The sequence below is a fragment of the Ptiloglossa arizonensis genome, chromosome 5 (assembly GCF_051014685.1).
Source record: "Ptiloglossa arizonensis isolate GNS036 chromosome 5, iyPtiAriz1_principal, whole genome shotgun sequence".
In the NCBI taxonomy this organism is placed as follows: domain Eukaryota; kingdom Metazoa; phylum Arthropoda; class Insecta; order Hymenoptera; family Colletidae; genus Ptiloglossa; species Ptiloglossa arizonensis.
Window position 1 is genome coordinate 18,525,557 of NC_135052.1, and position 27,874 is coordinate 18,553,430.

Below are 27,874 nucleotides of genomic sequence, written 5' to 3' on the forward strand. Positions count from 1 at the left end.
ACAATGAAAACACAGATTGAAAGATATATATATATATATATATATATATATATATTAATACTTATAAGTATTCATATAGGTATGTAGAATTATTTCTGTATATAAATGCATAGTACTGTAAATATTACTGTACAAGTATAAAATTCGCAGATAAGAGAAAATGCTGCCGAATATAGTAACTATTTGTAAAAGTTTTTTAGACGGATCATTTTTCTATAAATATTACATAAATATAGCTACCTGTAATTTATAGTAATGTATGATGAATACAATTTTAACATATTACCTAACAATCAGTCCTCATTATATCTAATTTCACGTAAAAAAATTCTATTGTAAATTATAATTGTAATTATATCATTTACTCCATTATCTTGTTACTACGTAACAATTTTTTAATACACCTACTTTGTAGTTGAACAAAGTTCGCATAAATATGAAAAAAGATAATGTTAATGCAATGTTTAGGAATAGATTAAAGCATTTATAAAATCACATTTCAATGAATCTTTTACCATGAAATAGTCTTAATTGTTTGTCAACTGCTATATATTCTACGCTTCTTTGGTTTAAGTAAAGCGCAATAAATTGTGGTTGATAGAACACAAAGTATCATACTTGCAAAAATTACATAAAATACATAAGAATACCAAAATCCATCCCAGTCTGCATAAAAGTACCAAACTAATGTTAGAAATGTATTTTGTAGTAGTACAAAAACATAGTATGGTAACATCCATTTGTCTGCATACTTAAATTTGATTCTATATTCAATCAAACTAAATATATAAACTAATCCCAACCACAAATTAACAAAGAAAGTTATAATATCATAATATTTTGCATAATAAAAGAGGTATGTCAACATGATACCATAATGTATGCTAAGCACAATATATAAATAAAGTGGATAAAATTCATAGGATACAGCAATAGTAAGTATACGTGCTAAAATAAAAAAAAACCACCATAGAAAGCATAAAAATTTGCCTACAGGATCATCTTCTTCTAAACCTTTTTTTGAATATCTTCGTTGCGGAACCTTTAAAGTTTGTGAATTGTCTCCTTTTTTTTTTGATTCTGTAATAGACATTTGCTTAGTAAGTACTTTCGTAGATTCCAGAGGTTCGATAATTGTGCAAATAGAATCTGGTCTTGGTGGAGCTGGTACATCTGGGACAGGCAATGGTGCAACAGTGGTAATTCCACGTAAAGGAGTTGGAGGTGGTATAATATGCACATTTTTTGGTGGTAATGGAGGTGTTACAGATACTTGACGGTCTAAAGAAGCATGGTGATCAAATTGTTCCTTATCCTCATTTTCAATTATCATAGATTCTTTATGTCTTTCAGATTCTTCTGTTGAATCTATTGCATGCTCAGTGTCTTCTCCTTTCATATCAGGTAACTTTAAAGGAGCTCTTTCTTCGAGATCACATAGTTCCTAATTATAAAAGTTAAATATGTATTTTAAATGTGTAAAATACTCTAATATTGTAAGCATAGAACATTTTATAGTAAAATACCTGAACACAATATTTTTTTAACCACATTGCCCATGGTAATTTTCTACCATTAATACGTTGGCTTTCAAATCTTTGAAAAGAGGTAGTTTGAATGGCAAGTATCACAATGGACATAAGAATGGAAAGCACCTTTATAACCACTATAAACAGATCAGATCAATTATTACGGTTGACACTTTTATATTTACAAAGTAATTTTAATTACAGTATACATAATATGACTAAGGTACCAGATTGATGACTCCGTTGAAGCGGTGCTTCACGAAAAAGTAAATGTGTTTGAAAGATTGCTTGAGGAGCTGCCTGAAACCACGCTTGTAAAAAAAAGTATAATTCTATAGCTGCAGGAGCAGCTGCTATACTTAAAGTCTTTGTTCTCTCTTTCCCAGATAAAATAATAGCATCCACAGAAAGCACTATGAGACCTGCATATCTAGAAAAAAATTATTAAATAATCGAATAAAAACCATTAATATTGTTATTAGCACTGAAAATAAAATGAGAATACCTATAGAGTGAAAATAAAACAAAGCCAATCAATTGACAAAATTGAAGGCAAAACCAACCAAAGACACCTTTTGTCAATTTATCATCATCTGTCATCCACCAATCTGGCCTCGAAACAGTCAGTATAAAGTATGTAATTGCTGGTGCATACATAAAACCAATAGTACAACATCCCCATATAGGATTATATTCTTTAAAATGTTGTATTGCGACTACCAAGTCAGCAGAAAAGTGAATTATATATGTAGCACAGGCAATCAATGTTGGGGTTAAGAAGACAAGATAAATCTGTTCAGTTGGTCTTAAAGGAACTTGTAGGAAACGAGTGGACTTTTTTTGACAAATTGAATCTGAATTGCTTGCCATTTTCTGAGATTACATGAATTTTTTACAACATTTTATTTTATTTGTTTGTACATATCTCCCCAATAGAGATGTTTTTTTAAATATCTTGAAATATTCATATAATTAGCTGAAATAAAAATGACAAAATTTATATAAAATTTGTTATATACCTTTAATACCAGGAAACGATTCATTATAATTTCAAATTAATTGACTAAACAATATTTAAAAATTGATTTTCGTAAATTAATAAAAAATTGTAACATTTCTAGTAAAAAAGATATACGACAAAAGCTCTTTTTAAGTGAAAAAAACTAAATGCTCTTTTAAAAATTTACATACATTACCCAAATATCGTTGAAAATTAATTGTTCTCCCAATCACAAGAGAAAAAATTATATTTTTACCATGAATTCAATTGTACAGTTATGTTACTAATAAAAGATATTACTTTTTGAAGTTACACAAAGATTTGTTTTTATATTATAAACAACAAATGAAATTCAGGTATGCCAATATCGTTCGTGAAAAGTGGTACAGAACAAAGATTACTGTAATCACGTTCTGATCGACACGAGAAATTTAAAACTAAATTCGTCAACTTGAATCGAAACGAGGCAAAGCAAGTACGTATATTTGAATGATTAGTCAGCGCGTGAAAGTGTATGAGTAGATATTTCGATAAGATTCCATTTTGCTGATCCGTGATAAGCGTCTTTAGATATGGACGCTGTCTGAACGAATTGCTTCAGAAAGACAATCATTAAACGAATGGGATAAGGGGTATGGTAGGAACTTTTCTTTATGTCGCCAGAAACGTGAATTACACATGCGTAGTTTAAACATTTTAAGCATAGTCGCATAAAAATTGTGTTTAACTTTACTATTTGTTTATTAAAATTTTCTTTTTGCATGAAAAAGTGAATCAAGATTTATTGTATGTATAATACATACAATTTTTACAAATATGAAAATTTTAAATATAATAACTTTGCAACTGTACAATCAATTGTCTTTTTAAAATACTTATAATTATATTAAAAGATCTTTAAATGTTGATTGTAAATTTATTATAAAATAGAATTATAAATTAAACAATATTATTAACTTGTTATCTTATTCATTTATTTAAAGTGGCAATACAATGTACATTACGAATATAATTTTATTTATTATTGCTCTTATCAATTTCATCATTTTCCTCAATGGGTTTTATATTTAACAAAATTGTATTGTATTGCTCCATAATATCTTCTACTGGATTTTTATTCTTATCATCATAATCACGACCAATTGACCATAAAGTTTCCAGATCATACACTAATCTGGCAGATTTTGAAAAAATATGCAATGCAATGTTTCCTAAAGAATAAATAGAATAAATATTAATATTCAATTACTCTATCAATATGTCATGATTGTCAAATACAAATATAAAATATATAAACCTAAGTCTAAAGCTATCCAATCCTTTGATTTTTCCCCTTCAATTTTTGGTATCCAATCTGTTTTGTATTTTTTTAATTTATATACCTTACGAATAAAAGTAGCAAGAGCTAGCATATGTTTTTGTGAGTTGCCTGTTACAATGACTATGTAATTGACATAGGACAATTCAGGAGGTACGAAAGCCACAAAGATGTTTTTAGCATTGTCCCTTTGCAATAGTGATACAAGTTCTTCAATTTCAAACACACCATTTATACCACCTAATAAGTAATTTTATTACTAGTTCTTGTTGTAGAAGAAATTAATGTTAAATATTTAAATGTAATAAATATAATACATGATAGTATACAACTGTTTTACTTAAACTTACGTTTCAAATTTATTCCCTCATATGGATCAAAATATTTCTCATCACTTATTAAAGTTTCCAAATTAATAGTTTCTTGTTTCTCATTAATGTCAAGAATAATTTCTGAATCTTTGTCATCAAAAACTTTATATTTGGAACTTATTAAATCGTTTAGGTTATGTGAACTATTATGTACATTTTCATCATCTTTGGGCTTTTTTATATTATAAGTTGAGAATTTTGTAACTAGTTTCAATTGAGAACATGTTATTATATTACTAGTACAAGGTTTTAAATATTCATGGAATAATTTTCTTGTTTGTAATAAATTTGATAATAAACGACTTCTCATTTTGTATACACGTCACGTAAGGTTATGTTTACACTTGTATATTGAATTATACAAATATTATCATAGTAACATACTATATAAGTCAAATACGTATGACACGTTATTAATAATAAATTGCGTCGTATTTGATATTATATCAGTTTCTTATTAATAGAATTTCTTAACTTCAATTTTGAACAGGGTAAAGAAACAAGGTTTGCATATATTTTGAATAATCAGTTTATTTAATCGTGCAAAACACGTACATTAATCAAATGTAACTCTCTCTATATAGAAACAATAGAAGTAGTTGTCAAATTGTTGGTGCGACATTATTTTCATGGATCGAACTTTCTGTTGGAACTGATGTTATTCCTATAGCTGAAACAAATATTTAATAACTTTAATAAGTGAAAAAATTAGTTTAGAAATGTTTATAAAATTTAAAGATATAATGAAGCTTTCTTTATCATAAAAATGATCATATATTAAATTTTAATATTATGAATGAAATGAGAAAATAACCATTAGGAAACTACATATTTACAGTTTAATAAAATTACCCAAAAATTGTTATAACACAGAATTCAACTGAATTTAATAATACAATATATACTTACAGAGATCATAGATATAAAATTTATTTAGACCTCGCACGCATCTTCCTCCTTTTGCGCTTTAGCCTGCGCATCCTCTTCTTTCGCCACTGAAAATTGGAAGTAAATCTTGGTTAATCTTTTTTTACAATCTTATTCATCATTTTCTGTAATACGTATAAGCACATAAATTAAAATTTTTTAATCATTGAAAAGGATTAAAAACTTAAATAAGTTTTAAAGATATTAAGGAGAGCTAATTCTTGTAAATGAAAGGTTGCATTTATAACCTTATCAAGAAACCACGCATATAGTACGCAATATACGATGTATGTTTCAATATTTCAAAAACACGCAATAAAACGTTTAGCGCAAGAAATACTGAGATTGACAAGAAATATTAATCAAAATTTACCTTCGCTCTCATCTTGGGTTTATGAGATTTCTAGATTACTCTAGAATATCTCGATTAATGCGGACTTCGAATCTGTCTCTTCGGCTTCCAAAACCAATATGGAAGATAAACGCTTGTTTCTACCGAAGCCCGGAAACGTTGTACTTTGTAGTGCGTAAATTTGAATCCAGAGGGCTTAGAAATTGTATATAGGCATACCTTAAGTATACTGTATTAACTTAAATAATATAAAATATACATAATGAAATAAACGTTTTATTTTATGACATTGCCTAAAATATTAATTGATTCTTGTATAATACATTTTATTGCGTATTATCTTGAATTAATACGTTATATTTTTTAAATACGATTATTTGCGCGCGAAATTCATGTTTACTGTTCTTGTTTCACACACTTCCCAATTTCCCGCGTTCAAAGCAATTTCCCGCGAAAAATTGTGGCAGACAGCACTTGTTGCGTAGTGTACGAAGATACTTTGTCGTAAAAATATAATAAATGAAACAAGAAATTAATTTTATTATTTGAGTTTAAGATAGTAACATTAGTAAGTGTTTAATTTAAATTGTTTCCGAAAAAAATTTGTAAACAATTACATTGCGACAGATGAACGTGTTGTAGGTTAATAAGTAATACGGAACATGTCAAAAGGTTTATTTTAGAAATATTGTTTCTAAGAAAGGGAAAATCTTTTTTTGTGAAGAATTAAATTTTTACCTGAAAATAATTCGAGTGCTAGAAAACTGTATAAAAATGACAAATATTCAAACAATTCCATTTAATATACGCAAGAAATGTTCATTTTATGGATCTAAAAATATTGCTTCGAAACAAGATTTTACTGGCGCAACTGCTAGAGATTCTTTATATAAGTATACTCCTAGAGTAAAAAAGGTCATTACCTTTAGTAGTAGTGAATCAGATTCAGATTCAGACGTGGAAAATGCATTGATGAAAAATAATGTAGAAAACTGTGGTAAAGGTACGGTCGTTCGAACTCCACGGCGTGCTCGGAAGACTAGTGAATCTAATGGTGTGTTATTGAAGCTTCTTATTACTGATAAATTTTGTAATCGTACATTATGTGTGAAAAATTAACATGTATTTGTTTTAGAGGATCATGGCTCCACACCTCCAAAACAAAAGAGGATAGAAAAATCATTGCCAACATCTCCTTCAACACCCTCTACTCTTTTAAACAATTTAAATTTAATATCATCACCAGTCAGGGAAGAAAAACTAACTCCCAAAAAATTGTTTGGTTCAGAAAAATATCGCAATGCTCGTAAAGCTTTACATAGCTCAGTAACTGATACTTTACCTGGTAGAGAAAAAGAATTAGCTACATTACAAGAATATATGGAAGATCATTTAAAGACTGAAAGATCAGGTTCCTTGTATGTTTCTGGACCTCCAGGGACTGGAAAAACAGCATGTCTTTCAAAACTCATCCTAAAACCTGAATTTAAGTCACAGTTTAAAGTAGTTTACATTAATTGTACAACCATGAAATCTGCTGCTGCAATTTATGCAAAGATCATTCAAGAGTTGGGGCTATCTGCTGGAAAAAATGGCAAAACAACTATTGAGAAATATTTAATTTCCAAGCACAAAATGTTGCTCTTAATTTTAGACGAATTAGATCAACTAGAAAGTAAAAAACAGTCTGTTTTATATTCTATTTTTGAATGGCCATCAATACACAATTCAAAACTTCTTTTGGTTGGTATTGCTAATGCTTTAGATTTAACAGATAGGATATTGCCTAGATTACAAGCTAGGTGTGAATGGAAACCAAAGTTAATGCATTTTCCACCATATACAAAACAACAAATATGTAACATAATATCTAAACGATTAAGCAAAGCAGATGTATCTGATTTATTTACTGGAACTGCAATACAGCTGTTAGCTGGAAAAGTTGCTGCTATTTCTGGGGATATTAGGAGAGCGCTGGATATCAGTAGAAGAGTAATAGAGCTTGCAGAGTCTCAAAAATTAGTACAAGTTTTACAACCCACAAACAATAATGGTATGTTTTGCTTATTAACTGTAGAAACAAAATTGAAAGTAAATTGTTATTTTTTACAAAAATGAATTTTAATTATAGAGACAAATATTGGCAGTCCCAAAAAGCAACAATCTTTGACCGAAAAGCCAGTAGATTTAAAGGATGTGATTAGAGTTTTAAATGGTGTTTATGGAGGAACTCAAAATATTGAAAAAGAAGAAAATATATTTCCTTTGCAACAAAAATTGTTATTATGTTCATTCCTACTTATTTTAAATAGGGGACGAAGTAGAGATGTGACAGTGGGCAGGGTAAATTTGCAAATACACAAATATTTACAAGTGGAAATTTAATTGCAATTTACATTATTATAATTATGTTTTAGTTGCATGAGGTCTACAAGAAGGTTTGCAACAAGCGAAATATCCATGCTGTTGATGGTTCTGAATTTATAAGTTTATGTTTGCTGATAGAAACTAGGGGTATTTTAAAATTGACGACTAAAAAAGAGCCTCGTTTGTCAAAAGTAAACTTGGAATGGGATCAGGAAGAACTAGATGCGGCTTTACAAGATAAAAATATGATGGCAGAAATTATTAACGATGTAACTTGCTTATAAATATATTTATAGAAATTTTTGCAATTTGTTAGGGCGAATGTTATGTTATTAAGCATAAGTGTAAAATAGCAGGAAGTGTAGTTTATTTTTATAGCAATGCTTGATAAAAATTCTGAAGTAGTATGTATGTTATACATCAGCATGTGTTTTTACAATTGTTTAGTCATGGTTATTGTTTTTGACGCATAGCAATTTATGTAGTAATCTATGTAGCATGAAAGTACTATTCAAAGTTTGTACCCACTATAATGTTAAATAATCTTGGATTTTTCCAAAATACTTTTTGTATCAAGACAAAATGTTTTTGTTTTGTATTTTATTAAATGAACATTTGTTATTTTTAATTTTTAATAAATGCATCCTTTTATTTCATTTTGTTCTTATTTTAATCCATTTATATATAAAAAACAATAAGTATAATGTGTTTGTCCATATATTTAACTGTATGTGTGTAATTCAAATATAAATGGTATACGCTGAAACTGCCATCTTCTGGCAAGCGTCATATTTGTGAAAACGCTCCTCATTACTGTGTTCTTTCCGATAGTGTTAAGAGTGTAAAAACTTTAAATTATGTCTTCGGTACTTGTGCCTCAAATTCCTGAACCTGGATTTTCTTTCGATCTTTGTCAAAGGTAATTCACTGTTATAAAGTTTTATTATCGATGAAAACTCGTATCAATTACATATATAATGATGAAGCCGGAAAATAACATTTCACTGTACATAACCCATTGCGGTTTAATATTGCTGCGTCATTTTTTACTAATTTCTATTTTCTTTAATAAATTTCATTTCGCAATTTCGTGACATAGTTACAAAATTGCGTAGAAATGATAAAATCATCAATTTCGTTTAGCTATATGTTTTTTTTAGAAACAACTTTTTGGTAAAGAAAGGGTATCAAGTACCTAAAGCTGTTAAAACAGGGACAACTATTGCTGGAATTATTTACAAGGATGGAGTGGTTCTTGGCGGTGATACAAGAGCAACAGAAGATACTATAGTTGCTGATAAAAACTGCAGCAAAATTCATTTTCTTGCAGAAAATATGTAGTAAGTGTATTGAAATTAATAGTAATTATAAACAATAATAATTTATAATTCTTGTTATAATATTAGATGATAGAAAGTTAATTGATTATTGTTTTAAAGTTGTTGTGGTGCAGGAACTGCTGCTGATACTGAAATGACCAATCAAATGATATCCAGTCAATTAGAATTACATCGCTTAAATACTGGTCGTTTGGTACCTGTTTGCACTGCTAATGCGATGATCAAACAGTTATTGTTTCGTTATCAGGGTAATATTGGAGCTGCTCTGATATTAGGAGGTTATGATTTAGGTGGACCACATTTATATTGTATTTATCCTCATGGATCAACAGACAAGCACATGTATACTAGCATGGGTACAGGATCATTAGCTGCCATGGCTATATTTGAAAGTAGATGGAAACCTGACATGACAGTAAGGACATGTAACATTTGTGTGTATATATATATATATATATACTTCACTTATAAATAATATACTTAAATTTTGTGTTAAAATGTGTTTAGGAAGAGGAAGCTAAAAAACTTGTAGCAGATGCTGTGCGCGGTGGTGTGTTTAATGATTTGGCTTCTGGTTCCAATGTAGATTTGTGCGTTATACGTAAGGGTTCGGTTGATTATTTACGACCTTATGATGTTGCTAATGTTAAGGGTCAACGTCAAATATCTTATCGATATAAACGTGGTACCACTGCTACACTTAATACAACAGTTCATCCTCTAGTCGTTGAGGAGGAAAGTATTCGCAGAATTGCAGAAGAACCAATGGATACTTCATCTTGAAATGTGCATAAAATGGTTTGAAGCTTAAGTTCGGATGATATGTGAATTTTTATCAAATAAAGTCTTAACTATGATATTTGAAGTAGCAGGAATTCGGTCTTATGTTCTTTTGGTTAATAAATTTAATTTCAAACAGTAAAATACAAGGAATATGTTTTGATTATATTATACTGACTATCGTACAAACTTTATTGTAAAAGGGGGAAAATTTATGAATTAAAAAAGTCCTGCTGATTGCTTCAGCCTTTGTCTTTTCCAAGCAGGGAGTTTAACAAATTCATCGGGTTCCATTTTAAAAATGGCAATGAAGTTATCAAAAGTAAGATGCATCTCTTTGCGAGCAACGTCAACGCCACATGGCAAATTTTCGGGTTCATTTTTTAATACAGAAAGAGGATATTTCACATAATTATCGAAGTCACTCAAAGTCTTCGAGGATGTTTGTATTTTTGTTATCGATTCTTTATCTTGTAAGAGCGTGTAAAATGTGTCAAACGATTTGTAGTCTCTTAAAAAGTTGTAATTCCAATTATCAAAGAGTCCTATAAATGTTGAAGGTTCCATTCCTAAAAGAAGTGGGAAAGAAATTGGTTCATTTTCTTGCAGTGAACATTTACAAAGATAAAAGATTTTTATAAGTAGGTAATTTCAAATACCTTGTTTAATAACAGAAATTGTTGTATTTCGATCTCGACTAGCCGAATGAGTGTAAAGAAATATCATGGCATCGTGTACACAATCTCTTAATGATTTAGGATTCGAAAATTTTCCAACCCAGACCCATATTACATTTCCAGCATCTAACAACCAAATTGCTTCTGGAAGAAGGCAATTCTGTCCAAATCCAAGAACTTCTTCGCCAACAAATGTTTCACCTTCTGTTAGACATTGGTACAAATGTTTCTCAAGTTCTTCTCCGATATCAACAGTTTCTGTACCATAAGTGCCTTTACCTTAAGGTAAAAGTTTTAAAACAGATTATTGAATTATTAAACATAAAATTTTCCATATAGGAGTTTATAACGAATAATTTGAAATTGTAAAATGACTGCAGTCGTGTAAACTTGTTACCTCCAAGTTCTGTCCAGAAATCATTATCTTCTTTATTTTCAATCATCAGAGGCGCGTTTCTTGGTGCAAGTCGTCGAGATGCTTGTCTAGCATCTCCAGTACTTCTACCGCCGCACCATACTACAGGCATATCAGAGAAGAGAATGAAAACTCCACTAGAATGAAGGCTACTAGATCTCAGAGGACGTTCAACCGCTTTTGACGTGTAAGGTGTAGATCCAAAAACTCTGACGAGATATTTTTCCGGTGCTGCCACGTGAATGTTTCAATAGTAAAATCCATCTTGATAAATTGATAAAAAGTTCATTATGTTACTTACGAGAGTCACGATACCTTCCAGCCAGTATTTTTAATTTTCCATCATAAATTTGAAGCAAATGAGATGGTTCTCTACCCTGACACGCTTTTACTAATTGAGCATTAGTATCTTCTGATAAACGACAAGCTGTTTCCAAAGACGCCTCTCTATCCACCTTTATAGAGTGAACTCCTTCCCAACAATAAATCTACAACATTGTCATTCTTTAAATTTTAACAACTGGAAAATAAAATCTCATTTTCTATGTTAAGTGTACTACTTTATGAAATAGCATAGACTAAGTATGCATTGACAAATTCTTAATTTAATATTGAAAGCTATATTTTCCTACGTAGACGTACGATGGTTCTGCTCCTGCGACCTTGTCCATATTTGTAACACATTACATAACATGCTTCTGCATAGTATATCCCTTTGTCTTCAACCTGAACCATTCCCTCCTTATGAGTTACTCTCCAAAGAGTTCGTTCACCGGATCCGTCATCCACCAATTGACACTCAGCTGCCATTCTGGGTCTCTCGTTCATGTAATCCGGTTCAAAACTGGGCGGTAGAGTCAGTGGTCTCGTTTTCGAAAGTTCCCAACCCCTAACGAGAGCCTTCATTTCCGTTGGCTCATAAGCTTCAAGTGCTCTCCCAACTGACACGCCGTTGCTATAATTTTTCTTTTTTACGAATCCGCGCGCGTTCCGTACTGCCTCCAGTTTTTCCCGGGCATTCACATTGTGTCCAACCCATGCCCAAACGCCCGCCTCACCACGATCGATCAGATAAACGGATTCGGATGTGAGGTCTGATCGGAGAATCGGTCCAGATTTTAATTCAGCCACCTTGTATTTACCAGACTGTTCGCTACACCTATACAGTTTCACCGGACTCGGCGTGTTAACTCTGTAGGGACGATCGGGTTGCACGACCCTCGTAGATGGATCCAAAATGCTGGCAAATAGTTGTCTGTCACCGTCCGGTAGCGTTTGCTCGTAACCGTCTTCGACGATGATGACCCGGCCATTGTTATTTTCCTTCCTGGTTTCTAGTATGCTTACCGCGTGGCTTTTGTGCAATGGGTCCGCCGATGATCCCAGCCAGAGGAACACGATGCCTCTGTTACAATAAATATCACGTTAAACATATTTACATTGGCACGATTCCGAATAATTTTAACAATTTTTACAAATTTTTCTTTATGCCAGCACCGTGTACGTACTTGGACAGAATGTCCACGAGAATAACGTCACGCGAGCTGAAATGGTCCCAGTGAACCTTTTCGAGTTCCGTGAGCACGGGGACCGCTACTCCGGTGACTCTGTGCAACGAGCAAGTCGGTGTTTCGAAATGAAAGTTCTCGATTACGAGACGTTGTCGAAAATACGCCAGGAATCTCGGACTTTCACGGCCCTGCGCTTCCCTTAATAGAATCGTCGCGGTCAGCAACGAGTCCAATTCGGCCGCTCGAAGGGCCGCCGCACCGGAAATCGTCGAGTCGCACGCGGAACCGATCCAAAAGTGAATGACTCGGACCACCGGGGTCGATTTCAGTTCCTTAACCTGTAACAATCGTTTTAAATGCAATTAAAACCGTAATAAGAAAACGGGACCATAATTGGTACCGAATGACATTGAATTTGTTCGATACGCTCGTCACCGCGCGTCACACGCAAATGCATACGCGTGACTCGTTGAATTTAAAAGTCAACACCGCACACGCGTGACCAATGATTCTCTATTTTACGGCCGTACGAAGAAGCGGTGAACAAGGAACTTTAGTTGACAATTGGATCGTATACTGTACTATACAAACGTAGCGTGGATTATGGAGGGTGATTTGACAGTCGAGGAACTAAATAAAAAATGTGGAGTGCATTTTCTTTTTTGCAAACCTCGGCTTTCGAGAAAAATGAATTTCGAAAATGCGCGGCATTGCGCGCGCACGAGCACGTTACCAAAGATCGACTTTCTCGAAAACGAAGGGCTCGAAAAAGTATTCGAATCTATGTTCTCGATCGATTTTTATTCTCGAACCAGGAATCGATGGAAAAGGAATATATAGAAAGATTCGTTTGCTTCTGATCGATTGAACATTTTTCTAACACTCTGTACAACGAAAAAATTGATAATAAGAAAAAAAATTACCGGCATCCCAGGGTAAGGGAGTGGACCGTCTTTCGGCGACACCGCGTAGATAATGTATGCCAATTCCGAGAGGAAATATCCCATATTACTTCCGGTGACGGCTGCAACTCGTAAACCCTGTTGGATGGACATTAAAAGGTAATTTCGTATTTCATACTTTCACTCTTTGTGTTTCTCAATCTCTTGAAAAGTGGCGCGCGGCACTTAAAACCGTGTGTGTGTGTGCGCGCGCGCATATATGTGTGTTTTAATACAAAGAGAAGCGAATATTACGTTTCTATTTTTTTTTTTCCTTCAATGAAACGGTACCTCGATTTTCCAAATGCGAAACGTGCTGCTGTTCTTCGGGACATTCTTGAAGATTTCGCCGTTAGAGTCGTCGGAACGAGAGCTCCTGTCGTCCTGCAGCACATCAGCGAAATTTTCTAAGAAAATTGTCATTCCAGTCGACACTTACGGGAAACGAATTTTACGCAAAAGGTGTCGCGATAAATACTCGTTTTATTTCAATCGAGCTACCGAACAACTTCCCGTTCTTTTATACGCCATTCTGTCTTTTTATGCTGTCATAAAAGTTGGACCGTATCGTTATTATCACGAACTTTAATTTTAGGGCTCTTATACCGGGAACAATTTAGCTGTTCGATACATAAAACTCCTATTAAGAACACACAATATCGAACGATTCGAAACAATCGTGCGAAAAATCGATCGACAAAATTACGATAATCCCGTCGATAACTCTCACGATAAAACTAGCTATCGTTTCACGCTTTGAAAACACAGTCAACGACGGTATTCCTTGCTTTCCGAAAAATAGCATTATTCGAACCACGATACCGTTACCGATGATTCACCGGAGGCTTTAACGTTCCTCCAGTGTTTTCTCACGCGAAATCGTTGTTTCTATTGTATTTTTAATTACACACCGGCTCTTCGATTCTTCCCGATAGTTCCGACATTTGCCACTTCGAAACAGTACCGATTCCTCGTTCCACGATCACGTATTTATTCCTCGCGCGGTGTACACCGATCCTGCGAGCCTTGTCGATTCGCTTTTGTGTTTTAAATTGAACGAACACCGGTTCGATCCTTTCTGATCGCGCTCAGCCTCGCGGCACGATCGCGCGCGCATGAATTTCGCAACGGAGAAACGCGATCGGTGCTCGCACACCACGGTTACCGGCAGAAAACTAGGGTATGGGAACTCGCGAGAGCGAGGTCCTCGGGAGGATTTAATCGCAGGTAATACGCGTGTATGTACAATACGTGCACGCACCTATACTTATCTTTCTCTGTTTACTTACGACTGAACGTGTGAAAACACAACCTGCAAAATAACCATCAGTCTTATCAGAAATTAATTGCCGTGTTATTTTCACGGCTGACGATGTTTTCTACCGAGCAGGATCTCGGAATAAGTGTTACAGAGAAACGAGTATACATTGTTTTCGTATCCCTAAAAATAATGCGGCTGACCGGTACGATGGAACGGTTTAAAACGCATTACCTGCCGAGAACCTATTTATAGACTTTTTCATTCCAGCGTTTACCGACCGGAGCCTATTAACCGTGTTTTTTTTATTCGTCAATTTATAATACTCGATGTAAGGCAACAGACGGGGCTCTCGACGTGTCTGTAATATGCGCAAGGTGACCGAAGCACCGATTGATATAGATTAATATAGAAAGTATTTCAAGTTCCGTTCAAAAGTCTCCGATTTAAATTCTTTAACTTTAAAAAACCATCGTACATATTCTCGTCGCTGTAGATTCTTCCCGGGTCGCTGACGAGTCTTTGTACCCGAATGGACCGGTAGGTAAAGTGTCGATCCATTAATGCCGACTTCGTTATCGTAAACGGGCACATTTTTGTACCGGTTGGCATTAACGGGTTAAGTACGATCCTCCATGCCCGAGTTTTCGGCAGTTAATTGGGAACGGGAGACGAGCTTCGTTGATTCCCCCCGTTCTCGAGCATACGTACTATCTTCGAGTCGCGAAACGATCGTCATCGAACTAACCTACAAAGTCGGCGCATTAGCGTCGAATAGATATTTAGATTTCTTTTTCGTTCCCGGTTTTTGCCGCGCGTGACCGTTTCGTTCCGAACCAAGGTTTCCGCTCGGCGAATGACTTCCTAATTGCTTCACGCTTTCCCAGATGTCGACTGCATTACTCTGTCTTAAGCACAATAAATATTTCAGCACCGGGTGACGTAACGCGGTATTATCTCTGGCTCGTGGCCGGTCACCGTTAGCGCGTGAACGCGCGCGCGAGTGTACGTGACGCACGTAGAGTGCAGCGATCGCTGCAACACGCACACACGTTGCGCATTCGCTATTGTCTCCGCGGAGATACGTCTCGCATGCGTTCATTCATGCCCACGCCCGCTTGCTCGGGTACACGTACAAACGTTGACCGGTACGCGTGTACACGTGCCGTTGAAGCGTCGTCCGCGTCGATCATTTGCGGCAGGAAGCGGTGGTGACTACACTTGCCGCACGCCCACTTGTACGACGATCTTCCGCGACGAGTCTCTCGCCGCTAGGTGAAAATTCGTGGCCGCTCGGTCTCGAGGTTTCGCGCGATCTCTTTTATATGATTATTATTAAATACAAACGCGGTCAAATTAATACGAATCGTATCGGTGAAATTTCACAGTTTGTAACCAATTTAACCAATTAACGCACAGATTTAGCCCGAAGACGCTTCCGTACTCTCTTGACTCTCTATGTTCGCGGCAATAAAACGATTTTAATACAGTTTTAAGTAACGAGGTCTTTTTGCACGAGAAGAAAGTAAATGCGCTCCCATGGTCTGGAAACAGTCCTCGCGCGAACGTCATAGAAAATTTGTGGACGATTGTTAAGCCAAGCCGGCGAAAGTTACCACCGGAACAAACGGGGGGAACTTGTCAGAAAAGTTAATTAAAATATACCGCGAAGATAGAAGATTTAAAGATACGCGTTCAAGATTAAGGAGAAATACGCGTAGTCGCGCGGGACGTTTAAGGTTAAGAGCGAGACGTACGTAACGTTAATTAGATCATTCTCAATGTTTGCGAAAGAATGAATTCTATTTGGTTATGTTCGTTACTCGCGTGTCATTTATTATTTATCGTGCCGGTTACGGGTTTTTAGAGAGATGTAAATAATTTACCCGCTTGCTTAACGAAGTAATTAAATTCGAAGCGGTCTCGTTTCCTTAACGCTTAGCGGTATAAAATTTATAGGTAAATATTAGCGTTTCGAACACGTACACGATCGATCGACTAAAATTACAAATTCAAGTAATCCGATACGTACACGGTAGGTCAGAAATCTGGGCTTCCCAGCGATCACCGTCAAAAGGCACTTAACTTAAACTGTATTCCGTGGATATTAATTACTCAACATTCTCTATATAAAAACAAGTTTCACTTAGAAACTTACCGAGAATCTTCACGTAAAATTTCGAACGAAATGGGAATTTTAGTATACTTAGGTATCACTCGACCTTGCAGAAACAAAATACTTAGTCGATAATCCTTGATTGTTCGGTATGTTTTTTTTATCGTTTTAAACTATACACATATACGTATTAACGCTCGTTAACAGATAACGGTCGACCGACTAAACTATTTTTAAACCGAGTAATTCCGTTTCTCTCCTTTTTCTTTTTACAAGAAAACGGTAGAAATATTGTTACCGATCAGTATGGTAAAAACAATACGGACAGATATTTCTTTTTTTTTTTGTTTATAACGTTCACCGACTCCCGCCTCCGCGGCCCGATCGGCTTCACCGAATCGCGCGCTGCGACGTCGCTCGTAAATTTCAAACGTACTTCAACCAAACGATCGGATTTATGGATAACGAACGAACAAGGCTCTATAAAGACACCGAGATCTCTATAAAGACGCATTCGTGAAGTACAAGACATGTATATACATACATACATACATATATACATTTTAAGATCTCATCTAGGAGCGCATTCGGATAAAGAATAATAAAAGAAGGATTAATCACTCTTATCAACGCGTTGATCGTTGCCATGCTCTCTCTCTCTCTCTCTCTCTCTCTCTCTCTCTCTCTCTCTCTCTCTCGTATATAGTTCGCGCCATGTATCACGTAGTCACGCAGCGGCTGCGAGCGGTGGACTTACCCGTCTAGAGAAATCCATGATTTTTCCTTCCCCGTCGTTCCTTCACGTCATTTAAAAGAACGTATGAACGATTCCGTGGCGATATGCGCGAAGGAGCAGGAGGCAGGCGTTTGGCACGAAGTAACACCGTCTAACTGTACGCGAACACAACTGATACCACGCGTTCCTGACTAAAAAGAAACCGTACCGGTGCGGACTCGTCCGGAAGTGGGCCCGGAACCCCGGGCGGCCACCCGTGACCAACGGGTACTTGGTGAATACACGGTGTGCCATGCGGGCATCAGTTCCATGGTATACGCATCTCGCTCGAGCGCACCTGTTCCGTACCTTTCTAACGTTATCCTGCGTCACGAAGGTTCCCTGTACAATCCTGTTCTTTTTTCTTCTTCTTCTTCGTCTTCTCTTCTCCATCGGTTTGTCTTCGCTCGAATAACGGATGCCGATGTAACGATCGCTATTACGGTCGCCTACCATCACGTGGAAGATTAAGAGCATTGCCTCGGATACGCGCTCGTCACGCTTTTCAGGCATGACATTATTTATTTATTACGGAAGGAGAAAAAAATTGGCTGTATATAGATTTCAATCGTGTTACGTAGCGGAGGAAACGTGCACAATGTTTCGTTGTAACGTTGCGAGGGTTCAAGTCGGTGGTGGGAACCATTTTATCGGGTTGTTCGAAAAGTCGTTTCGTTTTTTTTTTTTTTGGTGAAAATGAAGCACGATTTTTTTTTAGAGCGTGTAAACGTTTTATTAGATTGTGTATTCTTCGTTTTGGAGAAAGAAACGACAATCCGTACCATTTTTGTTGGTACGGATTGAATAAAATGGTATTCTGAGGTGAAGAGGTGAGGTAATAAGTTTGGTTAACGAGTCGACTGATGTGAAGTAATATTTTGAAAAGTTTTTGGTCGGTGTGGCGGTGAAACAATTTTATGTTTCTGTTCAACGTGATGTGGTATTTATTTCGAAAGACCTGTGTTTATGTTTGTACGCGTATTCGAAGGTTTATTGAGTTATCGTACCATTTAGCGATTTCTTGAGGTTGAAGAAACATGCGAACGCTGACATTGGTTATTCGATGAAATTGTTGCGTGTTGCGCAATGTTATTCAGATTTTCAACTTTCTTCGATTTCGTAAACGGAAAACCTTGGTACTGTTGCTGTCGAACGTGCGAAAAAAATGTATTATCCGAAATATTATAAATTGAGAATTTTTCTAGCGTGCCGATAAATGGTTGTTGAAAGTTGTTCTTCTGGTTTATAAATTTTGACCTTGAATTTTTCACGCGGACGACATTTTTTTTCAACTGCATATGACACAGAAATGCTCAAGGTCGCACAAGGTCATAAACGAAAGACAACGGAGGAGAATTTTAATCGTTGTTTAATCTCGATTTTTAAAGATTGCTTCGTATTTTTCTTATAAAAAATTTGAACCTCTTTCCTTATGCCATTTCATTCGCCTTAAATGCTCTTACCGCGAGCACAATGTGGAGCGACAGTTTCATTGTTGTGACTACAATCGAGGAGAAATTTCGAAAGACTATAATTCACCGCTGCACGATGGATCAACGGAGATACGTGAACTAGTGTGAACAGTTAAATGAAAGCTATTCATTTATTGCAATATTGCTCGAGGATGTTGTTTCTCTGCATATGGAGAATGGAATTAGTATCTGTCAATTCATTTTGACAGATACGGGAAATTTTTTATGTAATTTTTATATGGCACAGGGAGAGGCTGATGGATTGGAGAAACGATGAGTCCGATCATTCTAGCGGTTTGTGTTTGTTTCTCGTTACGTTTAAGCGATATTAAATTATATTTCTTTTTCTACGAGTAGTTGAAAATTTTACGTGGGACGAGAAAAATCTTTTAACGAAGACTAAAAGCGATGTAAGCCTATCGGGTGCAGTTGGATGTAATGTCTGTTCTCAAGGAGTTCAGGTTTAAATAATTCCCACTCCATTTTTTATTTCTAACGATACGTAAAATGTAATTTTTATTATTTAACAATGAAATTTAATAATAGTTTTTATTATTAAAAATTTTGAAAATAGGCGGGCTTTGCTAATTGTAAAGAATCGAGGAGTTTTACGTCGGCCCTCGAACGCTTGGAATTGGAAGCGGAAATCGAATGTAGAAATGAGACAATACCGCTTCGGCGAACAAGTGATGCTCAGACTGAACCAATTGATGATATTAAACAAGAATTATACGATTTTAACGCTAGGAACATTTTATCTTGTCAACCGATTCATCAACATTCCGATATTTTAAGTTTACAAGTACGGTTTGTGTGTTTTCGAGTATTCTTCGTTTCGAAGTCACTAGCAAACTTAATCGTTGTAGGGCATTAGACACCCACCGGAAGATATTGCTCGTTACTGGAAAAAAGACTCGCGAATGTGGCTTTGGAAATCTGTTAGACTTATGCGAAGAAGGAATAAATTTAAACCTTCGATCAACACGTGCGCGACAAATAATGAAAATGGAGAGAAACAATGATTTGCATGTCGAATAGAATTTCAGACGTAAAGTTCTCTGCATTTAGATTATCGTATTTATTGTTCGTACTGCTGTTTTAAATCGATTCTATTTTTCGATCTATGTACAATGAATTGGGCACTAAGTAAAATATATTGATAAGTCATTTTAGGTTTTGTATTATCTATGAATCCTATTTCTTAATTTTAGTTTTATATTGGAAATACTAAAGATATACAACAGTTTTAGTATTTTATCTATATACTTAAGTATATAATCGACAAATACAATATTAATATATCTTTATCCCGTTAAGGTAAAAATATTTTTGTTCAAAGTATGGTTCAAAACGGTATAAAAGTATTATCCAGCTTAACCGCAAGTTTCTACAGAATCCAATGTTTCATCTCTAACAAAAGCTTCACCCATTTCAAACCGTGCAAAATCTACAATTTCAATTTGTTCATTTTCTAAGAGTTGTTGTACAGATAAATTAGGATCAAGCAGAAACTCTTGGTACAGCATAGTAGGTTCATCATCTACATTTTCGTAAGGTTCGTCAACTTTTGGGTCTCCAATTTTGAGCGGATTCATACCTAATAACAAAATACATATTATTACCAAAAGAATAAATTCTTTCTAAAAACTATTGTAGTATAACAGAATAAACAAATACAATTTACCAATAATATGTTGGCATAGTTGTACTCCTAGCATTTTATTGTTTGTTTCAGATTTTAAAGCCAACAGTGCTCCGTATCGTCCAAAAAATGGTGGAACTGGATTTATAGAGCTGGGGTGAATGCAGCCATATAAATGTATACCTGGTTGAACGGTCATGCATAAAGCACGTTTTATATTAATGTTTTCCCCGATAAATCCAATGGTTAAAGCAGAATGATCGGATAAACTTTTGCCATCATCGGCGCTCAAGCCATTTAGAGATTCTGTATATAACATGGTCTTAGAGACATTTGCGTTTGATTTGATTGTCATTCCATGTTTCAATATAGTAGAGAGTACAATCTCTGCTAGATCATAAAACTTTTGGTTTTTTGAAACAAAATCTGTTTCACAATTTATTTCTACAAGAGCTCCACAATTATTATTCGTTGACATTGCTATTAAACCTTGGGTAGTTACTCTGGTTTGTAATTTTGCTGCTTGGGTCCAACCTAAAGCCTGAGCTTGTTCTTTCAGCCATTGTTCAGCCTAGAGCAGACAAAAATTAACAATACTCTTACAGAGATTGTAAGCTTATAAATTTCTTACTTTATCTTCGTCATTGTCGTTTAGTTCTAATGCTTTTTTACAATTTATATATGTATATCCAGTCTTTTTGCGCAATTTGGCCAATAATGTTTTCCTTATTGAATCATAAAGTACATAATTTGTGTGTATGGAACGAAATAACTGATGTGGAATCATCTGAAATAAATCGCTGATTGTTTCACTTTATGTAATAAGAAATGGTAAGAGTTACTTTATCCTATAGAAACCTAACCTAAAAATGTCTAACCATCACTTCGATTCTTTCGTTATTTCAATATAATGATATTAAAACGACATTATTTTGCAAGGTTCTTTTCATTCAAAAATCCCACAAATTTTGTGAAAATCAATTACTTTGGTTGCTTAGAAACTACAGTCAATTGCAGTTGCTAGTGTCAAATAAACCACAATTCGATTGTAGTAATCGTATCGAAATTGAAATTTAGACATTGTTTTTTGAAGATACTGTTTGAGCATATTTTAAATAGTACTTTGAAGCAATGATTTTCTTATAAAATAACCTTACAACTTACCCTGTGCTGAGTTTAAAAATCAAGAATTTGTAACAATGATACTCGTGGTCTACTTCGTAAGTGGCGCTGCCTGCGACGATATAAAATTTGATTGCGCGATAGTCGAACAAAATCGGCTTTTTGAGTGAAGTTTGTAAGCTGTATTTTATCCAATCGCGAATTCTTATCGATTTTTAACTCACTTTTGGTTGGATTTCACATTGATTTCACGATACCTGAAATGTGCCTTCATATGGCTCGTAGGTCTTATTTTAAATGTATAATAATTCTTCGTTAGAAGTGAGAGTCTGCTATATTGATACACCATGGAATGCGATTGCAAAGTGACATCCTGCGGTGGCATTTCGCGTTCAGTGGTTCAAAAGGAGCCCGTTAAAGATGTTCCAAAGGTACCCCAAATGGTCGAAAGGAAGATCGAACCGTTATTTACCTTGCCGCCGGAATTAATGAAATGCGTTAAATGCAAGAGAAAACTCGATAAACGAATGCGATGGAAATACGAGGAGACATGCACTGGAAAACGATTGAAAACCGAGTACTTTCGTAGGTCAGAAGAATAACACACGAATTTTTCATTTTCTTTCGTTCGGTATATTTACTCGAGAAATATACGTAAGCGTCGAAAATAAGTATAAAATTATTAAAAATAGAATTAAAATAGAACTCCAGAATGGTAATGGTCGATGATTTTATTTATAGGTTCATGGCTGGTCTGGTCCTTAAACCGGAGTTACCGGACACGGATATAGATTTAAACAAGGATCAAGACGTGAATCGTTATTACAACTACATTACCAACGGGGTCGATACATTTCACGCGGTGCAGATTCACGACGACGTTCTGGAGAATATACTAAATTTAGTCCCGTACAATCTGCGAGATCGATTCAACTATTGTACGGAAGATCTACTAGACGAGATCAAAGACGTATTCACGAAGAATATTAAAAAAGCAATACTGAAGTACGCGCTCCAAGATCGTTCCCAGGAATATTTAACCAAGGTGAAATAAAAATCTATGCAGGGTGTTTCGTTTATTGTTTCATCGTTTCACCTTTTTTTTTCGTGCACGATCGAATTCCTGTTTTTGATATCTCCAACGATACAGTGATAAAAGTGAATCGTATAATACGAAATAACACAAGAATTCTCATGTCCTTGAAATATCGAAGAAAAATGAGCTTCGCAGGGAAGCATTGCAAATCGAAATAATATTCACATTCTCGAACCAAATTGTTTCTTCGATTTTTACATTTCGATACGATTCACATAAACGAAATACTCTGTACTACAGGGAGCTGGTGAGTCGGTAAATGAGGGTTAAGAATGTTTCCAGCGTTTCTGATGTTTTAGTTTCAAACGGAGTAGTGTGAACGAACACCAAAAATTATAGTCACCGAGAATTGCAATTGTCTGAAGTTCGTCCGTGTGAGAATCAATTCTCGAAGCATTCCTCAGCTCCCTGTGATACATTTTGTGAAAAATCGATCGATCGTTCGATAGTTTGCGCGGCTATTGGACTTTTCATTTCAGAGAAATGCTTTTAATTTCCACAGAGGCAAGAAACCAAACGAGTGCTGATTAGTTCCACGGGTCGGGTCAAGGAGTATCGCGAGGCTTTGCTGGACAATTTGTTTCTGATAAATCCGTGTATGACGACGACCTTGGAGCATTGGTTTTGCAAATTTCGGTACGGGACCGTTTCTTTTTATGACGTGTGCAGTCTCGATCGAACGATCGGTTTCCTTTCAGAAATTTCCGGCTTATCGATCTGCGGCAAATCGAGGAGCACGAAGGGAGCTGGGACCTGGCTACGTTCGAAACGACTTTTCGTCGTCGAATTCACAAGGAGAAGCTCACGTTGAAGAATTCTTGGTACAGCGGGATACAGCGCATATTTCTCGTGGTAAATGAACGTCGATCGATACGATCGGAGATATTAATACAGAAAAAGTAACGTATGAAATATATAAAGAAAATAATATTATTTGCGTTGTCCAGATTCGTCGTGCAGGGTGAGTTGCGCAATTTGACCGAGTTTCGTCTCTCTCTTATGGTTGACAATGGAAGAAAGCGACGAAAGAAGATATTGAATCGTTGTTTAACATTGTATAATTTTCAATGGCGTTACTTTCACCGTGCAACGACGCACGTGCGAAGTGAAACTGTCCCGGTTGTTCAACTATGACTTTTTTTCTTTTTACACGAATCTCCGCGTTATTCTCCGTTTAACGAATACTATGTAAGACGTTCTAAAAACGAACGATTCGAATTTTTTAATTACGTAGATGTATTCTCGATTCGGGAAGATGCAAACAATTGAGGTAACTTGTAAAAGTAACGTTGGGTAAAGTTTAATACTGTTGAACGATCCAGTTTCTTTCTTTATTATTTTTCTTTTTAATCGTCGATCATAAGAAAGACAGAAACCGATTAAATGGCTCGATTCACCCTTTAAGGTGACTCGATACTCCATTTTAGAAATCTGTTAGTCGATACGAGAGTGTAAGATAAAAAAAAATCAATTTACAAAATATCGCGGTTGAATATCGTATTAAGGTACACAGTTTCGAAAGCTTCCCGCGTAGGTCATTTTTTTCTCGCTCGAAGTTTACACAGTGTAACGTGTAAATACGTAACGATGCATAATCGAAGATAATATTACGATAACGTTCTCCGAGATTAATTGTAAAACGCACACTCTGGAAACACCGAAATAGGAACGTTTAGTTCCACACGAAGGAAAGTGAACCACTTGTACCGTGAAAGCTGAAAATCGGTTCCTCGACACAGTGAAATTCACGACCTTTTCAAGGACTTTAATACCTTGCTTAAGCACTTTCGAGGGCCTCGAGGATCTTGAGGCTACGCGCCCCGTAAATCCTGAATCATCTTTTCAACACCCTGTACAGAAGTGGCGTTTATTCTTTTTCCAGAATAACAGGAAGAACTTAGTACCGAGCCCGTTGCAACGTTCACGATTCAAAAGATTCTTCCAGTGCATCGCTAGGATAATGGAAGTGCAGTTACTGTCTGTCTGCAACAACAGCTTGAAAGACTTCATGGATGCGATCGTTCGTGGTCAGGTGAATTATTTCGAAGTATTTCGCGAGATTACGATGAAATGGGAACGACACAATATTTGTACGTTGGTTGCAGCCTCCCATGTGCACGTTCAACGTGAACATAATCATCGACGTCGAAGAGATCGTGTTCGAGCCATCCTTCGACGTATTCAAGGACGCGTTGTGCAGTATCGTGGATCGTATGTGCGAAGCGATTAGCGATTTCACCAAATTGGAGACGGAGCTTTATCTGGATTGGTCCGGTCCATTAGAGACTCTGAAAGTAATCGTGGAAAATTAGTTTCTTTCTGGAGAACCAATAGGGTGGATCTTTACCGTCAGTTTACGCGTTTAATGTATATTAATTCTTGCAAACTTTGAGAAATTCGATTTTCAATTTCAAGTAGATGTTTACGAGACTCTTGAAAAAATGTACGATCGAAAGTTGCGATTGTTTATCGAGTATTGATTAATCGTCTGATTAAACGAACGTGACTTACGAATCTTTTTTGTACAGCCCAAAATACAGAAATACACCATAGATGGATATAAACAGGAGATCGTTGACATGATCGAGAGAGAGAGAGTCCTTCCGGAATTGCTGTTGGACAAGTTGAAAATGTAACTCTCGATCGTTGGTTGTTTTCATTTATATTCTTCTCTTCGTTCCTAACGGAACGTTAAAATAAATTAGACTTAACATCGTGTTCCACGTTTCAGATACGCGTACTTGTACAACAATACAGCGTACCTGAGGATGGAGATTTTCACGAAAGACGAGAGCAGAATTCTTCTGGAGTACGCAGAGATGATACAACGTTATCACGATCTTATGGTGAATGTCCCGTTGATCGTCGAAAAGACAGAGTTCACTGGCCTCTTCGTAGTGTCTCGAAAGATATTCGTCGAGACGATCGTTCACAATGTCGATCGTGTAAAGTGTCTCCTTACAGACACGCTGGTGGATAGGTACCAGAACTCGGCGAGAAAGTGAGTCTCCTGTTACCTTAACCGTGGGGTATCGATAATGTTATCCGAGAGAAAATTGATCGGTTAGCAAAAGGTTGATTCAGAATCGCGGCGGAATACAAGGATATAGCCGATCGTGCTTTGGGCACGCCTGTCGACACAGCCGCCATGATGGATCTGATAAGTTTCGTTCGAAGAGCCATAGACGATTCACTGAAGAAACTGGAGCACCGGCTTTACGAAATAGTCGAGCACATCCTCTTGTTGTCCGATTATCGAGTTCTCACCAAGGACGAGATAAATACCAACAACGCAGCGTTTCAGTGGTACCATAAAATGCCTCAAATATTGGAGGAGAACGAAATTATCGTGATGAACAAGACCATAGAGTTCCAGAATGCGTTGAAAGGTGTTGCGATTCGAACAGAAACGGTACATTTGGTGGATGCTGCACTAATCGAGGACTATAGGGGGAAAAGAGGGAATGTTTGTACATTGATGAGATTGAATCGTGATCGATTGTTGAACAAAGAGTATTATTGGGATAAAGTGAGAATTGTCCTACAGAGAACGTAGTTTTAGTTTTCAAGATGTCGGATTCAATTATTTATTTTTATCGAGTCGGCCTTCTCTATGATCCGATTAGTCCAGATCTAGAAAATAGCCTTCCACTGTATCTATCGTTTTTTTATTCGATACAAATTTTTCGTTCTTGTTTAGAATTTTTTAATTGCAGGGAATACCCAGAAAGACTTCGCTTCGATCAGACACCGAACAAAGATCAGCTGGTGGATCATTTTAAAAATCGATAGTAGTCGATTCAGTATCATAAAAGTGTGGAATTCAAACTCCATTTATATGAAAAGCTCCAAATATTCCAAATATCATTTATAGTTCTACTTTCACAGCGCTGAATGTTTTCAGAACAATTTTAACAATACAAACTTTTTACGAAATTTTCGTTTTCAAAATTTCAAATTTAAATGTATTCTACGTATCGAAAAATCGATCGATACACATTCAGTGTATCGAGAAATAAGTATTTTTGGGTATTCCATGTTTTCTACGATTTGGATTATCGTTCGTTCGAACGACATAATTTTCTTTTTTTTTCCGACAGTCAGGTACAAGAAATTCGAGGAGGAGTTGGATTCTTATGCGAAACAAGTCGATGACATTCAATATTGGGGAGATCTCGCGGAGGTGTTTCGGTATCAGAAGAGGACCGAGAATCTGGAGAACAAGCTGATCGCCTCCATGGAGAAGATCGATAAGTTTAACGAAGAGGAGGCTGCGTTCAACTGGAAGATCACCCAATATCCACAGCGCAAGCAGATCGCGGATCGTCTGAAGCCCTTTAAGCAGCTTTTCGACGCGATCTGCAATTTCTTGACCAAACACGACAAGTGGATGAACTCGATGATCGGCAGCTTCGATTTCGAAGAAATCGAGAACGACGTGGCACTCGCGTACAGGTCGATACGTGCACAGTGTTATCTTTCTCTTCAAAGTTCTCGGTGCACGTTATTATTTTTATCAGTCGAACCAGCCGATGTCCTCCGCGACAGGGACCATTATTTTAACCTACCCGATACACAATTGCTCGTATAACGGAGTATCATTTTGTTCGATTATTCCAGTTACTCAGCCTAAACGATAAGTTCGAATCTTACATACAGAAAATACATCGAAGGTAGGAAAGGTAGGGACGATATCTCGGTTCGTATCAATTATATTGAAAATTTCTATACGGCGAAAAAGTTTGCAAATTCAATTTCCAATAACATTTGTTATGTATGATTTTGTCGTGAAATTAACGCTGAGCGAGAAATTGAATATTTTCTTCGTGGTTTACACGTGTTAACTTTCTCTATGAGAATAAAAC

At 35.8% G+C, this 27,874-nt stretch overlaps 7 protein-coding genes and 1 long non-coding RNA gene across 11 annotated transcripts in view; 3 read left to right on the forward strand and 5 right to left on the reverse strand.

The window, feature by feature from the left end:
* Positions 1-176: 176 nt before the first annotated feature.
* Positions 177-3,113, reverse strand: LOC143146833 (uncharacterized). Of its 2 annotated transcripts, none has more exons than XM_076311521.1 (5): positions 2,726-3,113; positions 2,035-2,505; positions 1,757-1,959; positions 1,527-1,666; positions 177-1,444 (listed from the first exon to the last, which is right to left on the reverse strand). In XM_076311521.1, the coding sequence occupies exons 2-5, from the start codon at positions 2,397-2,399 to the stop codon at positions 539-541; spliced, it is 1,614 nt and encodes a 537-aa protein (XP_076167636.1). In that variant the 5' UTR covers positions 2,400-2,505; positions 2,726-3,113; the 3' UTR covers positions 177-538. The 2 variants fall into 2 exon arrangements, with proteins under 2 accessions (XP_076167636.1, XP_076167635.1); XM_076311520.1 differs by having other exon boundaries at positions 2,721-3,113.
* A 371-nt stretch (positions 3,114-3,484) lies between these two features.
* Positions 3,485-4,534, reverse strand: Rsfs312 (ribosomal silencing factor RsfS-like protein, 312). Its single transcript, XM_076311765.1, has 3 exons — positions 4,198-4,534; positions 3,827-4,087; positions 3,485-3,740 (listed from the first exon to the last, which is right to left on the reverse strand). The coding sequence occupies exons 1-3, from the start codon at positions 4,526-4,528 to the stop codon at positions 3,544-3,546; spliced, it is 789 nt and encodes a 262-aa protein (XP_076167880.1). The 5' UTR covers positions 4,529-4,534; the 3' UTR covers positions 3,485-3,543.
* Positions 4,535-4,731: 197 nt separating this feature from the next.
* On the reverse strand, positions 4,732-5,658 carry LOC143147153 (uncharacterized). The gene is made up of 3 exons (XR_012992183.1): positions 5,519-5,658; positions 5,128-5,213; positions 4,732-4,888 (listed from the first exon to the last, which is right to left on the reverse strand). It is a non-coding gene; the product is annotated as an uncharacterized LOC143147153 (long non-coding RNA).
* A 299-nt stretch (positions 5,659-5,957) lies between these two features.
* On the forward strand, positions 5,958-8,404 carry Cdc6 (Cell division cycle 6). Of its 2 annotated transcripts, XM_076311617.1 has the most exons (5): positions 5,958-6,065; positions 6,140-6,551; positions 6,633-7,550; positions 7,629-7,840; positions 7,915-8,404. In XM_076311617.1, exons 2-5 carry the CDS (start codon positions 6,272-6,274, stop codon positions 8,146-8,148), a joined length of 1,644 nt encoding a protein of 547 aa, XP_076167732.1. In that variant the 5' UTR covers positions 5,958-6,065; positions 6,140-6,271; the 3' UTR covers positions 8,149-8,404. The 2 variants fall into 2 exon arrangements, with proteins under 2 accessions (XP_076167732.1, XP_076167731.1); XM_076311616.1 differs by having other exon boundaries at positions 5,966-6,551.
* Positions 8,405-8,644: 240 nt separating this feature from the next.
* Prosbeta2 (Proteasome beta2 subunit) lies at positions 8,645-10,079 on the forward strand. The gene is made up of 4 exons (XM_076311921.1): positions 8,645-8,783; positions 9,025-9,204; positions 9,304-9,619; positions 9,712-10,079. Exons 1-4 carry the CDS (start codon positions 8,722-8,724, stop codon positions 9,985-9,987), a joined length of 834 nt encoding a protein of 277 aa, XP_076168036.1. The 5' UTR covers positions 8,645-8,721; the 3' UTR covers positions 9,988-10,079.
* A 23-nt stretch (positions 10,080-10,102) lies between these two features.
* Positions 10,103-17,822, reverse strand: Qua (villin like protein quail). 2 transcript variants are annotated; one of them, XM_076311920.1, is made up of 9 exons: positions 17,660-17,822; positions 13,820-13,912; positions 13,511-13,627; positions 12,585-12,925; positions 11,719-12,481; positions 11,378-11,564; positions 11,059-11,307; positions 10,644-10,940; positions 10,103-10,553 (listed from the first exon to the last, which is right to left on the reverse strand). In XM_076311920.1, the coding sequence occupies exons 1-9, from the start codon at positions 17,675-17,677 to the stop codon at positions 10,204-10,206; spliced, it is 2,415 nt and encodes an 804-aa protein (XP_076168035.1). In that variant the 5' UTR covers positions 17,678-17,822; the 3' UTR covers positions 10,103-10,203. The 2 variants fall into 2 exon arrangements, with proteins under 2 accessions (XP_076168035.1, XP_076168034.1); XM_076311919.1 differs by lacking the exon at positions 17,660-17,822 and adding an exon at positions 14,440-14,748.
* A 2,390-nt stretch (positions 17,823-20,212) lies between these two features.
* Positions 20,213-22,103, reverse strand: Mefts (elongation factor Ts, mitochondrial). The gene is made up of 4 exons (XM_076311441.1): positions 21,956-22,103; positions 21,423-21,578; positions 20,834-21,362; positions 20,213-20,746 (listed from the first exon to the last, which is right to left on the reverse strand). The coding sequence occupies exons 2-4, from the start codon at positions 21,576-21,578 to the stop codon at positions 20,523-20,525; spliced, it is 909 nt and encodes a 302-aa protein (XP_076167556.1). The 5' UTR covers positions 21,956-22,103; the 3' UTR covers positions 20,213-20,522.
* A 4,039-nt stretch (positions 22,104-26,142) lies between these two features.
* Positions 26,143-27,874, forward strand: part of LOC143146826 (dynein axonemal heavy chain 7-like) — a 28,441-nt gene continuing 26,709 nt past the window's right edge. The window contains exons 1-2 of the mRNA XM_076311506.1: positions 26,143-26,398; positions 27,110-27,464. Coding sequence (XP_076167621.1) covers positions 26,158-26,398; positions 27,110-27,464 — 596 coding nt within the window. The 5' untranslated portion in view covers positions 26,143-26,157. The remainder of the gene's footprint in view (positions 26,399-27,109; positions 27,465-27,874) is intronic.

What these genes read in the sequence shown, in the direction of transcription:
- LOC143146833 (XM_076311521.1), bottom strand. Translation starts at nt 2,399, where the DNA reads ATGGCAAGCAATTCAGATTCAATTTGTCAAAAAAAGTCCACTCGTTTC. An exon ending in TCAACGGAGTCATCAATCTG is followed by an intron (nt 1,667 to 1,756) that starts GTACCTTAGTCA and finishes ATCTGTTTATAG; the next exon opens with TGGTTATAAAGGTGCTTTCC. An exon ending in TAAAAAAATATTGTGTTCAG is followed by an intron (nt 1,445 to 1,526) that starts GTATTTTACTAT and finishes TTTTATAATTAG; the next exon opens with GAACTATGTGATCTCGAAGA.
- Rsfs312 (XM_076311765.1), bottom strand. Translation starts at nt 4,528, where the DNA reads ATGAGAAGTCGTTTATTATCAAATTTATTACAAACAAGAAAATTATTC. An exon ending in TGAGGGAATAAATTTGAAAC is followed by an intron (nt 4,088 to 4,197) that starts GTAAGTTTAAGT and finishes ATTACTTATTAG; the next exon opens with GTGGTATAAATGGTGTGTTT. An exon ending in TTGGATAGCTTTAGACTTAG is followed by an intron (nt 3,741 to 3,826) that starts GTTTATATATTT and finishes TTTATTCTTTAG; the next exon opens with GAAACATTGCATTGCATATT.
- Cdc6 (XM_076311617.1), top strand. Translation starts at nt 6,272, where the DNA reads ATGACAAATATTCAAACAATTCCATTTAATATACGCAAGAAATGTTCA. An exon ending in GAAGACTAGTGAATCTAATG is followed by an intron (nt 6,552 to 6,632) that starts GTGTGTTATTGA and finishes TATTTGTTTTAG; the next exon opens with AGGATCATGGCTCCACACCT. An exon ending in ACAACCCACAAACAATAATG is followed by an intron (nt 7,551 to 7,628) that starts GTATGTTTTGCT and finishes TTTTAATTATAG; the next exon opens with AGACAAATATTGGCAGTCCC.
- Prosbeta2 (XM_076311921.1), top strand. Translation starts at nt 8,722, where the DNA reads ATGTCTTCGGTACTTGTGCCTCAAATTCCTGAACCTGGATTTTCTTTC. An exon ending in TCTTTCGATCTTTGTCAAAG is followed by an intron (nt 8,784 to 9,024) that starts GTAATTCACTGT and finishes TGTTTTTTTTAG; the next exon opens with AAACAACTTTTTGGTAAAGA. An exon ending in TTTCTTGCAGAAAATATGTA is followed by an intron (nt 9,205 to 9,303) that starts GTAAGTGTATTG and finishes ATTGTTTTAAAG; the next exon opens with TTGTTGTGGTGCAGGAACTG.
- Qua (XM_076311919.1), bottom strand. Translation starts at nt 14,472, where the DNA reads ATGTCGGAACTATCGGGAAGAATCGAAGAGCCG. An exon ending in CGGGAAGAATCGAAGAGCCG is followed by an intron (nt 13,913 to 14,439) that starts GTGTGTAATTAA and finishes GATGTGCTGCAG; the next exon opens with GACGACAGGAGCTCTCGTTC. An exon ending in TTCGCATTTGGAAAATCGAG is followed by an intron (nt 13,628 to 13,819) that starts GTACCGTTTCAT and finishes TCCATCCAACAG; the next exon opens with GGTTTACGAGTTGCAGCCGT.
- Mefts (XM_076311441.1), bottom strand. Translation starts at nt 21,578, where the DNA reads ATGATTCCACATCAGTTATTTCGTTCCATACACACAAATTATGTACTT. An exon ending in ACGACAATGACGAAGATAAA is followed by an intron (nt 21,363 to 21,422) that starts GTAAGAAATTTA and finishes TGTCTGCTCTAG; the next exon opens with GCTGAACAATGGCTGAAAGA. An exon ending in ACTATGCCAACATATTATTG is followed by an intron (nt 20,747 to 20,833) that starts GTAAATTGTATT and finishes TTTTGTTATTAG; the next exon opens with GTATGAATCCGCTCAAAATT.